The 24,615-nt window shown below is 41.2% G+C and overlaps 1 protein-coding gene across 16 annotated transcripts in view; it reads left to right on the plus strand.

The window, feature by feature from the left end:
• The window catches only part of unm_hu7910 (un-named hu7910), a 230,793-nt gene that overhangs the window by 197,754 nt on the left and 8,424 nt on the right, over window positions 1–24,615 (plus strand). For all 16 annotated transcript variants that reach the window (XM_072571569.1, XM_072571572.1, XM_072571573.1 and 13 more), the window contains 5 exons: window positions 2,628–2,726; window positions 3,619–3,708; window positions 4,615–4,752; window positions 11,027–11,162; window positions 18,583–18,674. In XM_072571569.1, coding sequence (XP_072427670.1) covers window positions 2,628–2,726; window positions 3,619–3,708; window positions 4,615–4,752; window positions 11,027–11,162; window positions 18,583–18,674 — 555 coding nt within the window. The remainder of the gene's footprint in view (window positions 1–2,627; window positions 2,727–3,618; window positions 3,709–4,614; window positions 4,753–11,026; window positions 11,163–18,582; window positions 18,675–24,615) is intronic.

The raw sequence follows: 24,615 nt of genomic DNA on the forward strand, positions 1-24,615 counted from the left end.
TTCTCTACTCTTATACTTCAACCCCCTTGAAATAAGGCCAACATTCTATTAGCCGCCTTGATTACCTGCTGCCCGTTTGTGTGCTAGCTTTCTGTGTTTCATGCACTAATTCACCCAAGTCCCTTTATGTTGAAGCATTCTGTGAGTTTTCCTCATTAAAATAAAACTTCTCTTTTGTTCTGCCTTACAAGATGAACAACTTCACATTTTCCCTCACTATACTCCGTTTGTGCATTACGTAACCAATCAGTGTTCCTCTTTAAACTGTTTGTATCTGTCTTGCAACCTGCCTCTTTGCCTATTTTTGTGTCAGATGGAAATTTGGCTATAGTACATTAACTTGCTTCCTCTAAATCATTAATATATATTGTAAATGGTTGCGGTCCCAGAACTGATCCTGGTGGAACCCACTGGTTACAGGTTACCAACCTGGAAAAGAATACCTTATCGGAGAAAGTGAGGACTGCAGATGCTGCGATGACTTGGGGTGTGCAGTGAGAGAGACTCACTGAAATCCTTGTAGGCGGAGGAAGAGAGCTTCTTCAGGGAAGGCATCCTTGTAAGAAGATTCGCAGTAGGTTAAAATCTTCGAGGAGAAAGTGAGGACTGCAGATGCTGAAGCTGAAAATGTGTTGCTGGAAAAGCGCAGCAGGTCAGGCAGCATCCAAGGAACAGGAGAATCAACGTTTCGGGCATAAGCCCTTCTTCAGGATTCCTTATCCCCACTTACTCATCAGCCAATTCTCTATCCATGCCAGTGTACTGCCTCCAAGACCACAGGCTCTTATGACATGTTGTGAGGCACCTAGTCCCAACCACCATTTTTAATGTCCAGTGGTTGCACTTTGACCTAATGTTAGGACAGAAAAATCCAGGTTATAGAAATCTAATTGCCAGTTACAAATCAGACCATGATATGTAACAAGTAACATAGTCACCATTTTCAACGATGCATGTAATCAGTCTGCTCTGCTGAATAAGGATTCACTTTGTCTATGCTTTGTTGGAGAAAGTGCACGTCATTAAATGTGGTAGAGACACTAAATTAAAATTATGTATAACTCAAGGCTATTGCATACATCAGAAGTATTTGGCAAATTGTATTCAGTTTTTATGAGTAAATAATGTAAATAATAATAGTTTCCTGCATTCTGGGCATTGAACAAGATTGTGAAGAAACCTGGCTGTCTCCCTTTCTCAAACAATATTTACCAGATACGTCTTCAGTAGATAATGCTCTGAAATAACCCAGTGTTGGGCACAAAGCCAGAAAACTTGGAATGAATGGAGTCACAGAGTGAGCGCGCAAGCCAGACTCTGGAGAGAAAAGAAATTGGGCCCATTTCCATTCTCTCAAATTCTTCCAGATAGTGTTGCTTAGAAACAAAGGTGGCCTCTGTCTAGACTGCCAATCAAACAGTGCCAAATCAGCCTCATAAACAACAAATTTTCAGCTGTTTGTTATCAAAAATTCCATTGCCATGGTTCTCATCGGGATCACAACCATGCTGCCTCTTTGTTCTCATTGACCCTGTATTCTCACAGGTCAGGAGCAAAATTGCATGGTGTCCCTGAATACAAAGGTCAATCTAGAATTGTAGTTAACCTCTGGCATTCTGCATCCACAGCTTCGGCTTTAATGGAAACTTTGCTTTTTTTTCATAGTTTCAACATCCACATTCAGCAGTGCAACAGTTAACATCACTATTCCATCCTCACTGACTTCGTATCACCTTGTCCGTTTTGTATTTGCATTCAATGCATTCTATTTCCATGAAAAAAATGAGATGAATTTTCAATATCCCATCAAAATTAAATTTACCAAATAATTGTTTCTTCCACAGTTTAGCTATTTACCTCTTCAAGTATAACAAGATGGCATCACTATCTCTCAACTGTCAACTTTTACAAATCTGTCTAAGTAACAAAAAATGCATTCAGTAAGTTGACTTGCATGAAGAAAGTTATTCTCTCGATCCCCACAAGTCATAGAGATGTACAGCACAGAAACAGACCCTTCAGTCCAATTCATCCATGCTAACTAGATATCCTAAATTAATCTTGTCCCATTTGTTAGCATTCGGCCCATATCTCTCTTAAACCCTTCCTATTCATATACCCATGCAGATGCTATTTAAAAGTTGTAATTGTACTAGCCTCCACCACTTCTGGCAGATCATTCCACACACGCACCACTTTCTGTGTGAGAAAGTTATCCCTTAGGTTCCTTTTAAATTTTCCCCCCTCTCACCCTAAACCTATGCCTCTAGTTTTTCACTAATTTCAATGATAATGAGCATTGAGTAAGAGGACCCACATAACAGTGACAGTAAAACAGAGAGAGGCTTGTGTGGCACTGTGCTCTCTCGTTATATTCCCTGATGACTTCTCTCTTCAATGATCTCTCCCATTGCTGAGACTCTCAGCTCCTGCTCTCCACTCAGCTAGGTTAGCAGACCTAACTTAAAAAGGTTAATTTGATACAGATTAATTATATTAAAGTAAAGAAAATAATCAAGAACAGTTCTGTTTGAAGGGCAGCTCAGTTTGATTTAACAGTTCAGTAAAGGCCCCAGGAAGATTTCAAAAAACAGTGAAATTGGGGATAATGTGATGTGTTGTTGCAGGTTCTGGCCCTGGCTCCAAATGATGGCTTTGCTAAAGTTCATTATGGATTCATCCTCAAAGCTAGGAATCAGATAGCTGAAAGCATTCCATATCTAAAGGTAAGCACTGCACTAGTTAGGTTAACTAATGCTGAGCTAATTGTTGCACCATATTTAAACATCATAACCTAAACCGGTTAATGAAATGCAGGGTATATTCCTGGAATGAGCAATAATGCCGGTTAGAGTGGCCATGATCATTCTAAAAGTAAAAGCAACGCTAATTCAACAATTAATGCCAAATCCAAATTTGTATTACATTGCCCAGTTCAATATTACATTCCATCAATTTTTCGATCTGCTTATAGCTACTTCAGATGCTATATTCGCAATAACCCAAAGCCTTACAGCTATCATCAGTGTTTGTGATAAATATTTGTTGTACCACACAGAATCTGTTAGCCTTTTCACAAGAATACATTATGTATTAGCAGAATGTTGCAGACTGTTTAAATTTGCTTGGTGGTGTTCGTTGCTTACGTTACTGTGTTCTAAGAGGTAAGGAAAGACATTTCATTCTCAGTCTTATTCAAATAGGAGGGAGTTTGATCTCCATCGAAGTGTAAAGCTGATCGCACAAATAGAGGTTCAGAGGATACAAGGAAATGCTGTGTGTTATAGTTAACTGTGAGATTATTCTTTCAGAAAAAGGCTGAGAAATGCAGGAAACCTATCCTTCCATCATGTGGTGCTGCTGCATTTCAAGTTGAGCCAGATTTAATTTCCATGTCCTCGCTGAGTTTTGGGACAGCATTCTAAATGTGTTTTTGCAAGATTGCTATTTGCTCTCACTGTGCTGAAGATGGTTAATTCAGGGAATGGTTTGCAGTGAAATAGAAAAAACAAGATAGACACAAAGTCAGGTGTATCTGTCCGAGTGAGTAATGAGGAATGTATCTGCTGTGTGTTGGCTTTGTGACATAAAGATTTTTGCAACATCCAATTTCTACAGGAAGGTTTATTATCCGGGGAGCCAGGGACTGATGATGGTCGCTTTTACTTCCACTTAGGAGATGCAATGCAGCGAGTGGGCAATAAAGAGGTGAGAATGACTGCACATTCTTACTTCATAAACATGGGTCAGTAGAGTTTGGTTTGCAAAAAGCCTTCATTAAGATCATAAATGTATTTTTTCCACAATGCTGTGTCATTATATGAAGATAAAATTAACATGGAGTTCATGGAAATACTACTAAATGAAAGATTGAACATTTTTAAAAATGTTTTTGTAAGAGGCTTTTAGTAAAAACTAGCCAACTTAGAGTTAGAGGTTAACCTTCTAGTTAAAATTTAGATTATATATTCAAAATTTTATTTTATTTTACTGTTACTTTTCTGTATTATCTTTTGAAGTACGTTGACATATTTCTTTTGCTGTTATTTCCCCCCCCCCCCCCACCCCCGCTTCCCCTCTCTCTGTCTGTCTGTCTCTGTGTCTCTCTCTCTCTCTCTCTCTGTCTCTTCTCCCACCCCCACCCCTTCACTTCCATATCTTTAATGGCTTGTCCTTTGATATTAAAAAGTGCAGTGCTACAAAGTAATATTTAGGATTTTTCAATCAGTTAAAATCCAAATTCTCTCTCCAAGCCAATTTCAATATTTGTTCTGCATCAACGGTAGAAATGCAACTTAATAAGTGAGCTCCAGGTGAGAGTTTAATCTTGTTTACTTCATCAAAACAAAACTGATTATCATTTTCCTGTTGACTGAAACAATTTATGGTCAACTTGTGAATGGATTATGTGCAGAGAGAAATTAACCAATCTGTAATTAGTGAGACAAAAGGATTTTAAAATGTAGTTTTGACTGTTCAGAATATTTTGGTAGCATTATATTTTTACTGTGCAGTCATCAGCGAAGGGGCTAGCTGTCCAGTGGAACGGTAGACCTGCTGACAGTCTCTGGTTCTGATGAATGATATAGTTTCACTGGTTTATTTGATCTGCAGGCGTACACGTGGTATGAACTGGGACATAAAAAGGGACATTTTGCTTCAGTGTGGCAGCGCTCACTCTACAATGTGAATGGTCTGAAAGCTCAGCCTTGGTGGACAACAAAAGAAACAGGCTATACTGAACTGGTGAAGGTATGTGTGTTCAGAATAATCACTGACTAGCAACAAACAAAGCTTGCATTTGTTTAGTGCCTTTCAAATAGGAAAGTATTAGAGTGTGTCACCTGGAAGAATAATGAAACGACTTAGTGCTGAGCCAAAGTCGAAGTTATTAGACAGGGTGACGGTAAGTTTGGCCTGACAGGTAGGTTTTTAGGATAGTTTAGAGGTAGGTGAAAATGTTTATTTGGTTCATCTATTCTAATCCTTTTTTCTAGCACTTTGGCCTGTGGCCTTGAGTGCTATGACATTTCCCGTGCTCATTTAAATACTTTTTAAATGTCTTGTAGGTTTCTCTGCCTCGACCACCCTTTTTAGGCAGTGACTTCAGAGTCAACATTTCAAATCGAATGACCCTTTCTCAGAACGGTTCTGAGGAAGGTTTTCTCGACCTGATATGTTAACTCTGATTTATCTCCACAGATGCTGCCAAACAGGTGCTATTCCAGCAATTTCTGCTTTTGTTTCTGATTGACAGTATCCGCTGCTCTTTCGGTTTTTATTCAACATCCTAATGAAAGTTGGTTGAATTTGTGTTCAGCAGCTGTGACGCCTTCTGAGGTTGAATAGTCAGAGTTTGTGTTTGTATAGATTCAGTCACAGAGAAACTTAGGACAACAAGGAAACAGACCTTACCATTTCTGCAGATAACACATGAAAACTGCCTGGATTTCTTTCCAGTATAGGGAAAATTTCTGGGTATCATCTCCTGTAACTCCCACTGCCAAAGAGTTAACACAGCTCTCACCTGCTGTTTGTAATTAGTTCAGCTGAGAGTTATAACATGCAACTATCTCTGCAGGGTTTTCTGATGTCACTGCACCCAGCCAGACTATGTAATTTAAAATGGAAAATAATTGCGCTCTCCTAATTAAAAATCGATCCAAAACGAAGGCCAACAAATCTCCTTGCTCTTGTCACAGAAGCTATAATTTTTCACACCCAGAGAAGATGTGTTTGTGTTTTCTGAGGCTTACTGAATTTCAGATGACTTTTATGATTTTCTCTGAGATAAGTTGCCTGACTGCAAGTTATTGAACTCATGAGAAGTAAGGTGTCTTTTGGGAGACATGTTTAAAAAGTTTTTTCCATTTTTCAAATATTACAGTTCATTCCAAAATGTAAAGCCTCATTCATGATTTTTAAATATTGCTGGCATTTCCCTTTTTCTGCATTGTAGATAAAGTCATTATTTTGCGTGTCTAGACCCACTGTTGTGCCTAATGCTCCCATTATCCTGATGAAAATGTGCTCTCTGTTCTGTGATCTTAAACTGCATTCTGGAATTGGTGTGTTCAATTTCTTAGAAAATGTATTACTGCTGCTTTACTGTTGATTTGTGTATCCCTGTGCCTAAAATCTATCATACCATGTCTATCTTAATGGCATTATCCACCTGCATTCAAACTTTGAGGAAGTGATATATTTGATTGTTTAGTTCTGTATGTTTATTCACCTTGTTTAATGTTATTCCATTTACAGTACAATTTTTATTCTCTTTCAAAGATTCTCTTTCTATTTTCTCCATTTCATTTTTCGGGATTACTCAGATTTTAGGGGCAACTGTTTCATTCTCACCAATTCATGCATTGGATGAGTCAAAAAGTGTGGTGCTGGAAAAGCACAGCCAGTCGAGCAGGAGAGTCAACGTTTTGAGCATAAGCTCTTCATCAGGATTGTGGAGGGAGGGGGAGCCCAAGGGGGCTCAGAGGTAAATGGGAGGGGGATTGGGCTGTGGGAAAGGTAGCTAGGAATGCGATAAGGGGATGAAGCTGATAGGTCAGAGAGGAGGGTAGAGGAGATAGGTGGGAAGGAAGATGGACAGGGAGGACAGTGCTCAAAATGTCAATGCTCTTGCTTCTCGGATGCTGCCTGGCCTGCTGCGCTTTTCCAGCGCCACACTTTCTGACTCTGATCCCAGCATCTGCAGTCCTCACTTTCTCATCATGTATTGGGTGAAGCAGTCAAATTGTAACATTATCTTCTGTATTGATTTTGATTAATGGGGTACTCTGATGTTCTCAGAAGCAGAATTAGAATTATTCAATAATTATTGACTGTCTATTAAATTTATAGTCACAATACCCAAAGAAAGGGAAAGCGACAAAGAGCATGGAGTCAAGTAGAAAGATAAGCAGCAGGTTAGCATGTGTGCAGGGTTTCAGTTCAAGGCAGACTAGGAATGAAGCAAAAAGAAGGGTAACTTAGGACATGATACCAGGGATGTTGGAAATCATGAGGATAAGAAAATTAGCTTTATCTGAATGCTCATAATATTCTTAACAAAGTAGATGAATTAACGGTACAAATCATCGTGAATGATTATGATGTTGTAGGCATCACAGAGACGTGGTTGCAGGAGGTTCAGGACTGACAGTTAAACATTCAAGGATTTTAAAAATTATCAAAAAGACAGGGAGGTGAGCAGAGGGAGCAGGGTTGCCTTTTTAGTTAAGAATGAAATTAAATCTATGGCACTGAGTCAGATGATGTGGAGTCTGTGTGGATGGCGTTGACGAACCACAAAGGCAAAAAACTACAATGGCAGTTATGTACAGACCACCCAACAATGGTCAGGACGGGGACACAAGTTGTACCAGGAACTAGATAGGGCATGTCAGAAAGGCAAGGTCACAGTGATTGTGGGGGATTTCAATATGCAGGTGGACTGGGTGAATAGTGTTGCTGGTGGATCCAAAGAAAGGGAATTCATGGAATGCTGACAGGATGGCTTTTTGGAACAGCTTATGATGGAGCCCACAAGGGAGCAGCCTATTCTGGGCTTAGTGCTATGGAATGAGCCAGACTTTATAAAGGATCTTAAAGTAAGGGAACACTTAGGAAGCAGCGATCATAATATGGTAGAGTTCAGTCTGCAGTTTGAAAGATAGAAGGCAAAATCGGATGTAATGGTGTTACAGTTAAATAAAGGTAATGACAGGGGCATGAGAGAAGAACTGACGAAAATCGACTGGAAGCAGAGCCTTGTGGGGAAGACAGTAGAGCAAAAATGTCAGGAGTTTCTGGGTGTAATTGAGGACTAGTATGGAGGTTCATCCCAAAGAAAAGAAAGATTATCCATTGTAGGGGGTGGGGGGTGGAATTACACAGCCATGGCTGACAAAGGAAGTATCAAAGAAAAAGAGAGATCCTATAAAGTGGCCAAGAGCATTGGGAAATCAGAAGATTGGGAAGGCTACAAAAGCAAACAGAGGATAACCTAAGAGAGAAATAAGGAAGGAGAGGATCAAATATGAAGGTAGGCTAGCCAGTACTATTAGGAATGATAGTAAAAGTTTCTTTCAATACATAAGAAACAAACGACAGGCAAATGTCCAGATTGGGCCACTCCAAATTGATGCAGGAAAGCTAGTGATGGGAGATAAGAAAATAGCTGAAGAACCTAATAAGTACTTTACATCAGTCTTCACAATAAAAGGCATGAGTAATTTCCCAACAATTATGGAGAGTCAGGGGGCAGAGTTGAGTATGGTAACCATTACAGAAGAGAAAGTGCCAGAAAAGTGAAAAGGTCTAAAAATTGATAAATCTCCTGGCCCCGATGGGCTACATCTTAGAGTTCTGTGGGAGGTGGCTGAGGAAAAAGTGGAGGAGTTGGTTGTAATCTTTCAGAAGTCACTGGAGTCAGGGAAAGTCCCAGATGATTGGAAAATCACTATTGTAAGGGACTGGGGCATTCTGGTGAAGTTTGCCGATGATATGATGTTAGGTGGACAGTCAGGTAGTACTGAGGAGGTGGGGAAGCTGCAGAAAGATTTGGCTAGTTTAGGAGAGTGGTTGAGGAAATGGCTGATGAAATTCAACGTGAGCGAATGTGAGGTCTTGCACTTTGGAAAAAACAGAATACAGGCATGGACTACTTTCTAAACGGTGATAAAATTCATAAAGCCAATGTACAAAGGGATGCTAGTCCAGGATTCTCTAAAGGTTGATTTGCAGGTTGAGTCAGTGGTTAAGAAAGCAAATGTAATGTTGTTATTTATCTCAAGAGGGTTGGAATATAAAAGCAGTGGTGTGCTTCTGAGACTATATAAAACTCTAGTTAGGCCCCATTTAGAATACTGTGTCTAATTTTGGGCCCCCCCCCTACGGGGAAAGTGCGGGTTAGTGTATTGAAATGCCGATCAACCATGATTGAATGGTGGAGTGGATTTGATGGGCCGAATGGCCTTCCTTTCACTCCTATGTCTTATAGTCTTATGATATAAGCCATCAATTTCCTGGACACTACATTATTTAAATTGACAAAAGACCACAGGCATAAGTTGGCAAATTTTTTTAAAAACAACTGGCTCCTTCTACCCGAGAGAACTAGCCATTTGGATACAGAACTGGCTCAAAGGTAGAAGACAGAGGGTGGTGGTGGAGGGTTGTTTTTCAGACTGGAGGCCTGTGACCAGTGGAGTGCCACAAGGATTGGTGCTGGGCCCTCTACTTTTTGTCATTTACATAAATCATTTGGATGCAAGTACAAGACGTACAGTTAGTAAGTTTGCAGATGACACCAAAATTGGAGGTGTAGTGGACAGTGAAGAGGGTTACCTCAGATTACAACAGGATCTGGACCAGATGGGTCAATGGGCTGAGAAGTGGCAGATGGAGTTTAATTCAGATAAATGCGAGGTTCTGCATTTTAGGAAAGCAAATCTTAGCAGGACTTATATACTTAATAGTAAGGTCCTAGAGAGTGTTGCTGAACAGAGAGACCTTGGAGTGCAGGTTCATAGCTCCTTGAAAGCGCAGTCACAGATAGATAGGATAGTGAAGAAGGCGTTTGGTATGCTTTCCTTTATTGGTCAGAGTATTGAGTACAGGAGTTGGGAGGTCATGTTGAGGCTGTACAGGACATTGGTTATGCCACTGTTGGAATATTGCGTGCAATTCTAGTCTCCTTCCTGTCGGAAAGATGTCGTGAAACTTGAAAGGGTTCAGAAAAGATTTAAAAGGATGTTGCCAGGGTTGGAGGATCTGAGCTACAGGGAGAGGTTGAACAGGCTGGGGCTGTTTTCCCTGGAGCGTCGGAGGCTGAGGCTGACCTTACAGAGTTTTACAAAATTATGAGGGGCATGGATAGGATAAATAGACAAAGTCTTTTCCCTGGGGTCGGGGAGTCCAAAACTAGAGAGCATAGTTTTAGGATGAGAGGGGAAATATATAAAAGAGACCTCAGGGGCAACCTCTTCATGCAGAGGGTGGTACGTGTATGGAATGAGCTGCCAGAGAATGTGGTGGAGTTTGGTACAATTGCAGCATTTAAAAGACATTTGGATGAGTATGTGAATAGGAAAGGTTTGGAGGGATAGGGGCCGGGTGCTGGCAGGTGGGACTAGATTGTGTTGGGATATCTGGTCGGCATGGACCAAAGGGTCTGTTTCCATGCTGTACATCTCTATGACTCTACACACCACAAGCCATCACCCTAAAGGCATCTTTCAGATTGAGGTCACAGCTACTGCTTTATCACTGCATTTTCACATAAGTAGAATATTTTAACCGGACTGTTATTACCCAACTCTTTGATTGTATCTAGAATATATTACTTTAAGAAATTGTTCTTGGTGCACTCTGAAGACCCCAGTTTTGAGCTCCCTTTGCCAATCGGATTCCCCTAATCTACATGTAGGTTTTAGGGTTACCTTTCTTACATGCTCCATTTTGTCTTGTATTGCACTCCACTCTATAGTGTAACTATTGTAGGTGGGCCTCTAAACTACGCTCACAAGTGACCTTTCTGATGTTCGTACTTCTACCCTAACTCTTACAAAATGAAGTAATGCCTCACAGATACCTCAGCACCTTCTCCCAACTCACCTTCTCAAAAGTATCTATCTATAAGTTTCAATTTAATTTTAGTCTTATTTATTCACCAATTGTGGTTTCATGTGCCTCCTTTCCACCTTGAAGAAATATATTTATTTTATGCTCACTACATCTCGTTCTTCAAAATTTCCCGTTGCTCATCTGTTGGCTAAGTTATTTACACAGTTAATTTGTTTCTTTTTTTTGTTGTCATTGTCATTTATTAGTTTCATGTTGTTGCTGAACATTGCACATAATAGATCTTTTTGACACTGATTAGACTTGAGTAACTGCTTTCTTGAATTGTAATATTGCTGTTGAGGAAGAAATATTTCTGATATTTACCTTGGCTGTAGAGGGTTAGTTGTTCTGTTGAGGGCTACAAAATCTGATGTCTAAATTTCAATAAGCTTTTCTTTCTTTATAGACTCTTGAGAGGAATTGGAAGTTGATTCGTGATGAGGGTCTGGCTGTTATGGATAACGAAAGGGGATTTTTCTTGCCAGAAGATGAAAACCTGAGGGAAAAAGGTGACTGGAGCCAGTTTACACTTTGGCAGCAAGGTAATATCTCATCATAAGGATATCACTATCAGCAATAAGTGACATTACTGTTTTCTTTTTTATTTTTTCATGGTGTGGACATCATTGGCCTCTCGATTAGCAATCCAGTGACATTACCACGATGCACCCCTTTCTTAGTGCAATGCATTGCACATAAATAATATGTAAAATTAAACATTTTTTTCTGATCAGTAAACAGAGTAACCAGATAAAGAGAAACGTGATAAATTATTGCTTTCTTAAGTCACATGCAGTTTTGAATAAATCAAATTTGAGATAAACTTGCTTTTCATTTTGTTAATCCCTCGGCACATGTTGTTAAGTCCATTATTAGTTTGCTTTTTTTAATAAACTGTGGGTAAATATCTGGATAAACTTTCATGAACGTTACAGTAAAAGTGGAATGTTTTCATTTCAATCCAAAAGCTTCCTCTCTTAGTGCCCTTGAAGCGTTAACCCGATGCTGAAGGTACAGTTTCTGAGATGTTAATGCAATCTGATACATAGAATCATACAATGCTATAGTGCAAAAGGAAGCCCTTTGACCCATTGTGTCTGTATGGCTCCCAAAAGAGCTACCCAGCTCATCCCATTCTCCCACCCTGACTCTGTTAATTCCTCACTTCAAATATATTTCCAGCTGTCTTTTCAAACCGAGTGTAGGATCCATCTCCACCACTCTCCCAGGCAGCGCATTCCAAATCTTAACCATGCTCTCAGTAAACACGTATCTTTGTGTTGCCAAATTCCGTACAGATGCTATCTGCAAGTTTGCTGATGTCACCACCACAGTAGGCTGGACATCAAGCAATGATGACTCCGAATACAGGAAGGAGATAGAGGTCCTGGTGCCGTGGTTCATTGAAGATAGCCTCTCTCTCAATGTCAGCACAACAAAAGAACTGATCGTTGACTTCAGGAAGGAAGGAGGAGGACATAGCCTTATCTACATCAGCAGAGTTGAGGTTGAGAGGGTGGGGAGCGTCAGGTTCCTCGGAATGACGATAACCAACAATCTGGTCTGGACCTCCTGTGGTCAGGAAGGCACAACAACGCCCCTTTAGGCAGCTCAGCAAATTCAGCATGTCCATAAGGATCTCACCAACCCCTCCATTGAGAGCATACTGTCCAGGTACATAATGACCTGGTACTGCATCTGCTCTGCCCTGGACCGTACGAAACTACAGAAAGTTGTGTGCACAGCACAGACCATCACGGAAGCCAACCTCCTATCCATGGACTCCGTTTACATTTCTCGATGCCGTAGAAAGGCTGCCAACATCAAAGACCCTCCCACCCTAGTAATGATTTCCTGCAACCTCTTCCATCAGGGGGAAGGTACAGAAGCTTGAACATACGCACCAGCAGGATCAGGAGCAGCTTCTTCCCTGCTGTTATTAGACTGCTGAATGGAGCTCTCTAATTTCAAGACTAATGTTGATCTTGCTTTGTGCCCTCTTGCTGACAATCGTGAAATTGTGACCCTTGGTTACTGATTTCTGATTTGATAATCAACCTGCCATGTGGAACTGTTTCACATGTTTTCTGCAAGTCCAAATATACAACATTCACAGCACTACCCTCATCCACTGCCTGTGTCACCTCACCAAAGTACTCAATTACATTTGTCAGTCATGACCTGCCCTTAACAAAGCCATGTTGACTGTTCAGTATTAACGTATTTTTCTGTTAGTGTATATTTACATTATCCCATATTATGGTCTCCATCAGTTTTCTCACTATTGATGTCAAGCTGATAGCTCTGTAGTAGCCTGGGTTATATTTGCAATCTTCCAGTTGCTCCAAAGTTTATCCTATGTTACAGAGAGGCCTGGAAAATTTCTGTCAATGGCTTCGCGATTTGTTCCCTCACCCCTCTCTGCAATCTAAGGTGCATCCCTTCCAGGTCTGGTGACATCTCTCCTTGGAGTGCTACCAGCCTTTGAAGCACCTCTTCTTTATCTATCATTGTTCTGCTCAGTTGCTCAACACAATGGGTCTTTGTCACCATTGCCATTGACTATAGTCATTTGTGAGCTTTGTAAGGGACTGTCACGTTATTGTGCTGCAACATTTACTGATAGGGGATTGCACTTTGTTGCAAGCTGTTGTAACAGAAAAATCTGATGTGCTGAGGACTGGAAAGTGAAATCGCTGCAGGAAGTAATGAAATAATGGGCTCAGTTCTCTGCTTCATGTCATGACCAAAGTTCCTTATCCTATGACATCCTCTGACTGAAGTTCTGTTCTTTCTGGCTGTGTAACTCAATATTCTGTTAGCTTTGTTGACTGCTCCCATAAAGTTAGACATGTTGACAATTCACTCTGCAATGGTTTGTAAACCACCTTCAAATTCATTGCTAGCTATTTTCAAAACCAGAAGGGCACCAATATCTTGAGAGGTAGGTTTGCTAGCACACTTTGGAGGGATTTAAACTAATTTGGCAGGGGGATGGGATCCAGACTTGTAGTCCAGCAAGTAGGTTATCTGTTTGTCAGGATGTCCAAGAATGTAGGGAGGCTGTGGAGAAGGTAGCACTGACAGGGAATACTTGCAGACACAGAGATGGGTTCAAGTGTGTATACTTCAGCGCAAGGAGTATCAGAAATAAGGTGGGTGAACTTAAGGCGTGGATCGGTACCTGGGACTACGATGTTGTGGCCATCACGGAAACGTGGATAGAAGAGGGACAGGAATGGCTGTTGGAGTTCCTGGTCACAGATATTTCAGTATGATTAGGGAGAGTGGTAAAAAAAGGAGGGGGGAGTGGCATTGCTAATTAGAAATGGTATAACAGCTGCAGAAAGGCAGTTCGAAGGGGATCTGCCTTTGGAGGTAGTATGGGCTGAAGTCAGAAATAGGGAAGGAGCAGTCACCTTGTTGGGTGTTTACTATAGGCCCCCCAATAGCAGCAGAGATGTGGAGAAACAGATTGGGAAACAGATTTTGGAAAGGTGCAGAAGCCACAGGGTAGTAGTCATGGGCAATTTCAACTTCCCAAATATTGATTGGAAGCTCTTTAGATCAAGTAGATTGGATGGGGCGGTGTTTGTGCAGTGTGCCCAGGAAGCTTTTCTAACTCAGTATGTAGATTGTCCGACCAGAGGGGAGGCCATATTGGATTTGGTACTCGGTAATGAACCGGGACAAGTGATGGGCTTGTTAGTGGGTGAACATTTTGGTGATGGTGACCACAATTCTGTGACTTTCACCTTGGTTATGGAGAGAGATAGGTGCGTGCAACAGGGCAGGTTTTACAATTGGGGGAAGGGTAAATACGATGCTGTAAGACAGGATCTGAGGAGCATAAGTTGGGAGCATAGGCTGTCAGGGAAGGATGTCGTGGAAATGTGGAACCTTTTCAAGGAACAGATACGACGTGTCCTTGATATGTATGAACCTGTCAGGCAGGAAAGAGATGGTTGTGTGAGGGAACCTTGGTTGATGAGGGAGGTTGAATGTCTAGTAAAGAGGAAGAAGGAGGCTTACATAAGGTTGAGGAAACTAGGTTCAGACAGAGCATTAGAGGGATACAGGATAGCCAGAAGGGAGCTGAAGAAAGGGATTAGGAGAACTAAGAGAGGGCATGAAAAATCTTTGGCGGATAGGATCAAGGATAACCCCAAGGCATTTTATGCGTATGTGAGAAACATGAGAATGACGAGAACGAGGGTAGGTCCGATCAAGGACAGTAGTGGGAGACTGTGTATTGAGTCGGAAGAGATAGGAGAGGTCTTGAATGATTACTTTTCTTCAGTATTTACAAATGAGAGGGACTGTATTGTTGAAGAGGAGAGTGTGAAACGGACTGGTAAGCTAGAAGAGATACTTGTTAGGAAGGAAGATGTGTTGGACATTTTGAACAACTTGAGGATAGACAAGTCCCCCGGGCCTGACGGGATATATCCTAGGATTATGTGGGAAGCAAGAGAGGAAATTGCAGAACCATTGGCAATGATCTTTTCGTCTTCACTGTCAACGGGGGTGGTACCAGGGAACTGGAGAGTGGCGAATGTTGTGTCCCTGTTCAAAAAAGGGAATAGGGATAACCCCAGGAATTACAGGCCAGTTAGTCTTACTTCGGTGGTAGGCAAAGTAATGGAAAGGGTACTGAGGGATAGGATTTATGAGTATCTGGAAAGACACTGCTTGATTAGGGACAGCCAGCACGGATTTGTGAAGGGTAGGTCTTGCCTTACAAGTCTTATTGAATTCTTCGAGGAGGTGACCAAGCATGTGGATGAGGATAGAGCAGTGATATAGTATACATGGATTTTAGTAAGGCATTTGATAAGGTTCCCCATGGTAGGCTTATGCGGAAAGTCAGGAGGCATGGGATAGAGGGAAATGTGGCCAGTTGGATAGAAAACTGGCTAACCGGTCGAAGTCAGAGAGTGGTGGTAGATGGTAAATATTCAGCCTGGAGCCCAATTACAAGTGGAGTTCCGTAGGGATCAGTTCTGGGTCCTCTGCCATTTGTAATTTTTATTAATGACTTGGAAGATGGAGTCGAAGGGTGGGTCAGTAAATTTGCAGATGATACAAAGATTGGTGGAGTTGTGGATAGTGAGGAGGGCTGTTGTCGGCTGCAAAGGGACTTAGATATGATGCAGAGCTGGGTTGAGGAGTGGCAGATGGAGTTCAACCCTGTCAAGTGTGAGGTTGTCCATTTTGGAAGGACAAATAAGAATGCGGAATACAGGGTTAACGGTACGGTTCTTAGTAAGGTGGAGGAGCAGAGGGATCTTGGGGTCTATGTTCATAGATCTTTGAAAGTTGCCACTCAGGTGGATAGAGTTTGTAAGAAGGCCTATGGTGTATTAGCGTTCATTAGCAGAGGGATTGAATTCAAGAGTCGTGAAGTGATGTTGCAGCTGTACAGGACCTTGGTTAGGCCACATTTGGAGTACTGTGTGTAGTTCTGGTCGCCTCCCTTTAGGAAAGATGTGGAAGCTTTGGAGAGGGTGCAGAGAAGATTTACCAGGATGTTGCCTGGAATGGAGAATAGGTCATACGAGGAAAGGTTGAGAGTGCTAGGCCTTTTCTCTTTGGAACGGTGAAGGATGAGGGGTGACTTGATAGAGGTTTATAAGATGATCCGAGGAATAGATAGAGTAGACAGTCAGAGACTTTTTCCCCGGGTACAACATGGTGTTACAAGGGGACATAAATTTAAGGTGAAGGGTGGAAGGTATAAGGGAGATGTCAGGGGTAGGTTCTTTACCCAGAGAGTGGTGGGGGCATGGAATGCTCTGCCTGTGGGAGTGGCAGAGTCAGAATCATTGGCAACCTTTAAGCGGCAATTGGATAGGTACATGGATTGGTGCTTAAGCTAGGACAAATGTTCGGCACAACATCGTGGGCCGAAGGGCCTGTTCTGTGCTGTATTGTTCTGTGTTCTATGTTCTATGTTCTAATGCTATTTGAGGGGAGCACCCATGATCGATCAATCAACCGGTGGTTGATATTTTCTGCTGGCTTACATTAAGTTTTGTCTATTATGTAGTTATAATTCTCTATGACTCCAGCCTCTTAGTGTATTTTAACAGTAAAGAGATATTGGTATCTGAAACAATCTTCCTAACTTGGAATTGTTTAAAAAAAAAAGTAGCAATAATAAATGGGAGAATTATTCAAGACCGGTTTGCTGATTATTTTTGTTCATTGTTCAGAGTAGTTCTTTGTGTGGGTCCTTCACCATTTAGGGTGTGGAGAAGGGAGATGATATTGAACAGAGGGAAGTGATTTCACTTGGTACTTGTCTCCGTTTGATTATTATATTTTTATGTTGAACCAATGCAAACTATTGTAGAACTACTGGTTGCTCAGTTATTTTACTGACCTTTGATGATTTACACACGTTTACCCACACTGGCTTAACAATTATCCCACTCCTGGCTGACCTTCAATGTTTTTGCCCTGGTTTCTGAGCAGTTCATTTCTTCACTGATACAACCTGCAGTCATGGTTCAGACATTCCAGTATTGGAAGGACACAGAGATTTGAAATGTAATGCATAAAGGTTGAGCCTGGCAGTCAGTGCTCACTGTAATCCAGTTATTACTACTTGGCAGGCATAAAATAAAAACTAACAAACTTGGTGTTCTGACCTCCGATAAATCAAACCAGATGTTATTCCATCCTACTTTCATCAGCTGCTGTGCATTTGGTTGCTAACTCTTAACTCTGTTTCATAAATGTTTAATCATTTCCTTATATTTTTGAGTCAACAGATTATCTTTTTCTGAATCAACAGATCACTTTGTTCACCTTTATTACCAAACTTGTGTTGCAATTGTGAACAGTCCATTATCCTACAGCTTCCCTCAGGTGTCACCTTTATAATTAATCTGTTCTTAAAAAGCTCTTGGCTGTTTTTGATTTCCGTATTTGGATATCTGGGTGAAGACATGATTGAGCTGAGCTGCATTTTCCTCCAGTCTATACCAGCACCTTGTTTCCTTACTGTATATTACCACAAATGTCAGAGATTCAATAGGGGTTAATGGTATGTTTTATAGCTAAAATAAAATGTGAAGTTAAAATTTATCCTGAATTCTAAAACCTTTATTTCTTTAAATGTAGATTTTTAGGAGTTTAGAGGTTGAAAGAAACCAGCTTTATACGCAAGAGGAGCAGATCCTGTCAAGGCCAATGTCACTCTCGGTGGATATGTGCATCAGTGCACCTGAATGCACAGTTACTGAGCACTCAATTGCAGTCCTTGGTGGATAGAATTGGACTCCGACATGCAGAAAGACGAGCTAGTGTAGATGGCTGTCATTTACCCTATGACACACACAGCCTGGATTATTGATGGAGTAAAATTTTATGTTTGGAGAAAGCTTCCCCCCCCCCCCCACCTTCACTTAGTGTGGGTTGGATGAGTGAATCTTACAAATGGAAGAGGAATTGGCAAAGGGACACAAAACTAGAAAATTCACCTACTCATGCTAAACATACTTAATTGATCAGCGTGTTCAGGATACATGACAGCATCCATCTGAACAAATCAGGAATCATTTTGGAGTTGTTAGGGACAGTGGACAGACAGGTTGTTATTTTGGGTATCGTATTAGTGCGAATTTATCTGGTTTAAACCTAAAATAACATGGTGTCATATGACTCCTGACTTAATTCTAAATTAATTTACTCTCTCTAACCCTACCCTTAAATATTTTCAAATCAGAGTGAAATAACTGAAAAGCTCTGAGAATTAAAAGATTGTTGGTATGTTGTCCACCAGTGAGAGAAATTGTATGTGTACTTCAGTTAGATGTGTGTCAGTGCATTAGTTGTGGTTGAATTTGAGGTAAGTTTTGTGATATGGCTGGTCATGAATTAATCTTAATTGTGACAACCTAAAATTATGCTAATGCAGCTGCTGCCTTGTATTCATTTTTCTTTGTCCCCTCCTAGGTCGCAGAAGTGAAAAATCCTGTAAACAAGTCCCGAAAACATGTGCCTTGTTTGAAAAGTTTCCTGAGTCAACGGGCTGCAAGCGTGGGCAGGTGCATTCAAAATATCCTCATCCTTTATTGTCGCATAATGTATCAATTCAGTGTTAAGTGGTTTTTTTGATATGGAATCCCAATAGTGTGGAAACAGGTCATTTGGCCCAACAGGTCCACACCAACCATCTGAAGAGCATCCTACCCACACTCATTCCCCTACACTAGCCGATTAACCCTGCATTTTTCATGACTAATGCACCTAGCCGATAAATCGCTGAACAATGTGGGTTATTTTGCATGGCCAGTCCACCTAACTTACGCATCTTTGTATTGTGGGAGGAAACCGGAGCATCCAGCAGAACCCCACACAGACACAGAACGTGCAAACTCCACACAGTTGCCTGAGGTTGGAATCAAACCCAGGTCCCTGGTGTTGAGAGGCAGCAGGACTAACCGCTGAACCACCGTGCCTAAAATATTCTATAGATTTCTATTACAGAATTTATGAAATGTGACCAGTGAATTTTGAACAAAGATATAGCATGTATTATTTAGCAGTTTGGAATAAAAATAAATTCTAGTTTGATTCAAAAATAGATTTTTTCTGTTTATAAAAAAAAATTCTCAGCACTCAGGTCATCACCGTTAAATAAAAGATTACAATGCATCATACTTTCACACCAATTAAAATGTGTTTTGAAACAATTCATTAAGTTCCTGACTGAGCCTTGTCACGTGTGGTGTCTGTAATTAGCTTGACATCCTGAGTCATGGCATTTGCTTGCAAGCATGAGAGAGAGAAACTGTCCATTTCTCCATGTTTTAACCTTCAGAAGCACGTGAGATGCTCTAGTTTTAAAAAGATAGAGATTGAGATATACTGTGATGCACGAGGGATGAGTCTAGCATTTAGAGTCCTCAGTGTAGTACTAGTTATTAAAACTTGACAGGTAAAACAGTTTAAACAGAACTTAGTGTTCTGACTCCAACCAAATCTCATTCCTCCTCACCTTCATTAGCCACCGATTCTTTCTGACACATTTAGTTGAGAATAATTGAGAACAATTTCTAAGATGTGTGATAATTTCCCAATCAATTGCTATAACATCAGCAATCTACTATTGACAATTCTGATTTGTCTTTAATGCACTTCTGAACAGGAAAGTCAGAAATAATGGCTTAGATTCTGTGCTCGAAATGAAAATGAGATCGTGGACACTTGTTATTCTGGCAACTTTTGTTTTTTTTCACAAATGTAGTTAAAGATGGAACTCAGGATGTTGCTGTGCAAGCTCTCTCTCCTTCACAGACTTTATTACACTATTACCTCACCAAGAGATTCGGTATTAACACATGAAGGATCTGAGTTTGCAGTATTTATCCATGAGTTATTCATTAAGCATGCCATAAAAGAAATTCAAACTTGTCTAATCAAATGTATCACCAAGCTCGTCCCTTTTTTTTCTCAAAGCTGTTCCTTAGCTCAAGGAGACTCTGTCCTTGATATTTTTCAGACGGGTAATAAACCAGGCTGGGTTCTGCTCAGTCTGGGTTGGTACAGAGATGAAAAGGATTTTGAGAGGCCTTTTGTTTGCGTATAAACAGATGATTAGATTCCCATTAGTATGGAAACAGATCCTTCGGCCCAACAAGCCCACACCAACCCTCCGCAGACCCATTCCACAACCCAATATTTATTGATATCTCTCCCTGACTTTCTCTCTTCTCTTCCCTCTCTTTCTCTCCCCTCTTCCCTCTCTTTCTCTCCCCCCTCTCTCCCCCCCCCCCCCCCCCCCCCCCCACTGCAGGTTACTGTAACCCACATGTTCCATTTATACTGGTTTTTAAAGGCAGTTTGCTTATTGGGAATGTTGTGTATATTTTGTAACAGCATACTTAAGTCTAGTTGGATAGGCTGAGTTCTGTAGGGGTTCTTTATTCTGTTCTTTGTGTTTCATTGTGTAACTTTGTGAATAAATTTTTGTCTGTTTTAAAGTCTAGTAGTCAACCTAGCTATCTTACTCCGGGTAATTTTCACTGTACATTTACCGAAACAAATTGCAAAGTTATGGTCTGGCACTGCCTGCTTAAGAATGTTTTGAGTGGTCTAGCCTTTACAGATGTAAGTAAAGCTTTAATAATGTGATGGTAGTCTTGTCAAGCAACCTCTCTGGTATTGAAAATTTACATCTAACAATTTGAATCTCTGAAAGAATTGACATGTTCTGATAGAATTCCTGCAGTGTGGTAACAGGCCCTTTGGCCCAACAAGTCCACACAGACCCTCCGAAGAGTATCCCACCCAAACCCATTCCCCATTACTCTACATTTACCCCTGACTAATGCACCTAACCTACATGTCCCTGAACACAATGAGCAATTTAGCATGGCCAGTTCACCTAACCTGCACATCTTTGGATTGTGGAAGGAAACTGGAGCACCCGGAGGAAACCCAGGCAGACACTGGGAGAATGTGCAAACTCCACACGGACAGTCATCCGAGGTGGGAATTGAACCCGGGTCCCTGGCGCTGTGAGGCCACAGTGCTCACCACTGGGTTACCGTACTGCCCCACCATTCCTTCCTTTTAAAATCATCATCTGAAATCTCTTAAAAATACTTTACTTTTTATCTTCTTCCAACCTCTCAATTCCAACTTTCTTCTTCCTCCGTTTGCTTTTTGTTCAAGGTTTTACATGGAATTCAGCAAACAGTTTACGTTTCCTGGTTCAGACTGAATCTTGGGACCCGGGAATGGTTAGTGCATGTGAGAGGTATGGGGCCAGGGTTTCCAGTTTCTCAGCGATAGAATCAGCAGGGAATGCATCTCTGCCACGTGTGAGAGCACTGCAGTTGTCTAGTGGGCTGTGGAGTGATAACTAATGAAGGGGAACGTCTTCCCTTAACTCGGGAGGAAGTCCTACCTCAGAGGGGCGCTGGTCATCAGAGAGTGATGGCCACTGAAGGCACTACAGGATATTCTGCTTTATTCTCAGAAGGGAAGTTGCACAATGTCAAATGGTTTCATTCCCTTGGCAATAAAACCACTTTTGTTACTTTATTGATTTTTGCAGTGTATCTTTGATCTCCTTGTCTAGAATTACTTAGCAATTTATTTATTTCACCTTCCCTTCTATACTCTTCTGCATCAATATGTATCATTCCCATCTCTTGCCTTTCTGCCTGTTTGTGAGCGGGGGGAAGCTTTTGGGGAGATCAGTTTGTTAGAATTGATTATTTGAACTGGTTCTATATAATATTTCTTCACTTTGAGATTGGTTGGTCCATTGAAAGTAAGTGGCCAAAGATTTGGAAACCATTTGGTATTTTGCATCATTCAGGTTTTTATTCGCCTTGGGAGAGTAGTAGAGAAGTGTTGGAAGCATAGCAGGCTGAAGATCAACCTCTGACCTGCATCTTGATAATGAAGTGGGTTTAAACCTGGTCTAGGGCACTGCAGTTGACTCAAACACTGGAACTCTCCTAGCGAGCCTTCTAAACACCATAGGTTTTAAACACAATCAGTGAATGTGAGAATCCATGGTCCTTTTGAAGGAAGGGCTTAGCTACAGTCATGAACATTCAGATTATCTGAGTCATACCTTTTTCTTGGTGTTTTTGTGATCTTCCTGTTCACAAATGGTCTGTACATTTTCCAATCTTACATCAGGAAATAGACTTCAGAAGGGTCCTCTATTCACTTTAACGCACTCCTGCATAAATGAAAGCCACTATTTAGATGGACGGTTCTTTCATATAGCTAATGCCCAATTCAAATTTACAAATGGGAGCTTTGAATTATAACAATTTGCCCATGGCCGCAGGTGCTTGTTTTAAACTGTTTGGTGACACGCATTTTGGAACCTGTTTTTAAAATTAATTCAGTTTTAATTAGTATTCAAACTCCATCATTGCTCCAAACAAACCAGTTTGATCATTTTAGCCACACCTATTGGTGGAAAGAGGCAACTGGAATAGAATGTTCCCCTCCTGAGGGAAGAGCCAACAGTGTTATTGACACAAATCTAAAAGCAGAACGGTGCAGGTGTTAGAAATCTGTCATCTCTGCCCCCCCTCTCTCACCCTGCTTCCCCCCTTGATCTGTGTCTCCTCCCCCTCGGTTCACTCCACCTTGCTGTCCACCCCTCCCAGTCTGCCTCCCCACTCTACTTCCTCTGCCCCCCCCCCCCCCCACACCCCACCCCAAACCCCATGTCCCCACTGGCCAAGCTTTGATCCCTCAAGAGTCTGTCTCCCCCCACCCCTGTCTCAACCAACACTTCCTGTCTATCTGCCTTCTCCCCCCTCCACACCCACTGTCTGTGTGTCACCCCACCCCCACCCGCAGCACTCCCTGTGTGTGTCTGTGTCCACCCTCCCTGGTGTGTATGTGTCTGTCTCTCCCCACCCAGTGTCCCTGCCTCTCTGTTCCCTCCCTCTGTGTCTGCTGGTGGCCTGTGTCTGTTCACATGGAAAAGAATTGTGTGTCTGTCACTGCCCTGGGTCTAAGCACAGGAATCACTGGGTGCAGTGAGTTGTAAACAGCAGCACTGTATGTCAGCTTGAGGAGCCAGCTGCTTTGTACCAGTTTCTTTTCCAAAGCTGAATAGCAGAGTATCTCTTTTGTCTGAGTCCCATTTTATTTGTAGGCCTATTTGGTCAGTGAAAGTCAGATAGTCAACTTTTTTTATATAAAGAGGCTTTTCTTGAACATTACTTTGCTAATATGGATAGATTGCCCTACCCAGGGTAGTGTACAGAACAGCTGCACCGGACTAATTAAAGCATTGTTTGCTGTGTTTGCTGATCAATGTATCTAAGACTTGGTAGATTGGAAAGAATAAAAACAGAAGTCAGCTGTGGGAGAGGATCTTCAGATTCATGTGTTGAGCATTTATCATTAATAGCAGTATATGCGTTATCTCTAAGTGGCTTGAGGGTTTGAAGAATGCTTTTGACCTTTAACCCTGCCTTACCCACTCCCATTTCATACTTCGCCTGCAAATCAATAAGATGCACTTAGTGGCTTATTTGAAAAGCAAATGAATCAATAACATGTCTAGGTCAGCTCAATTTTAAAGAATTTTGAACAAGGACGTTTTATCCCAGAGAGGTTATTGAGAATAGGTGTTGTTTAAAAGGACTTCATAATGGAAGCTTTACCCCACTAGACACATACATTTCTTCTGAAAGTAATGTTCTTTTTCTTCAACAGCAAATATATTAGTGAGGGCCAAAGAGCATGAGCATTTTTAGATACACTCAAAAGTCACGATCTAAACAAGATCCTGCCTTTTTTGGGGAGGGGATTAACCAAATCCTACTCCATTCCCTCATTCCAGTTTTTAATGGCTGCTTCAATAATCTTTCTTCATGATTTATTCCAAAACTTCTGTAACTCTTTAGCTATGAAGGTATGTCTGATTTCCCCCTCCCTGCCTAATTTGCTCCCTTTTCACTGGTATTCCAATCCTTCAATATTCTGAATAACTTTCTCCTGCATTTCTCTTGTAAAGTTACCTTCAAAATTACAACTAGACTAACGTGAAGTTTCGACTTGCCCCCAAAATAAGCCCAAAAGTTTTATTGAAAATGTAAATATTTGTTGGTCCTCTCAAAGTTTTGGAACTTGAACGTAATCGTATTGCTCTCTCCTTTTCCGAATGAACCTGGTTTGCACCATCTTTTCACCCTGATTCGATTCTTTTATAAAATCTCTCCATTGAACTGAAACAGCTGCATATTGGCCCAGTTAACTAAAAGATCTAATCATTCTGAATTGGCTGCAAGATGCCTATTTGTCCTTCTTAGTTTAAAATCATTAGAAACTTAGTGATATTTCTCATTAAGCTCTTACCAAACCACTGATACGATACCAATTATCGGTAATAGTTACTTGATTTAGCACTGTTTATTTGTTTGTAACTGACTATTGGCCATTATGGTGCAGTGGTAGTGTTGCTACCTCTGAGCCAGAAGGTCCAGGTTCAGTCTCACC

This window comes from Chiloscyllium punctatum, chromosome 5 (assembly GCF_047496795.1).
Source record: "Chiloscyllium punctatum isolate Juve2018m chromosome 5, sChiPun1.3, whole genome shotgun sequence".
Classification (NCBI taxonomy): domain Eukaryota; kingdom Metazoa; phylum Chordata; class Chondrichthyes; order Orectolobiformes; family Hemiscylliidae; genus Chiloscyllium; species Chiloscyllium punctatum.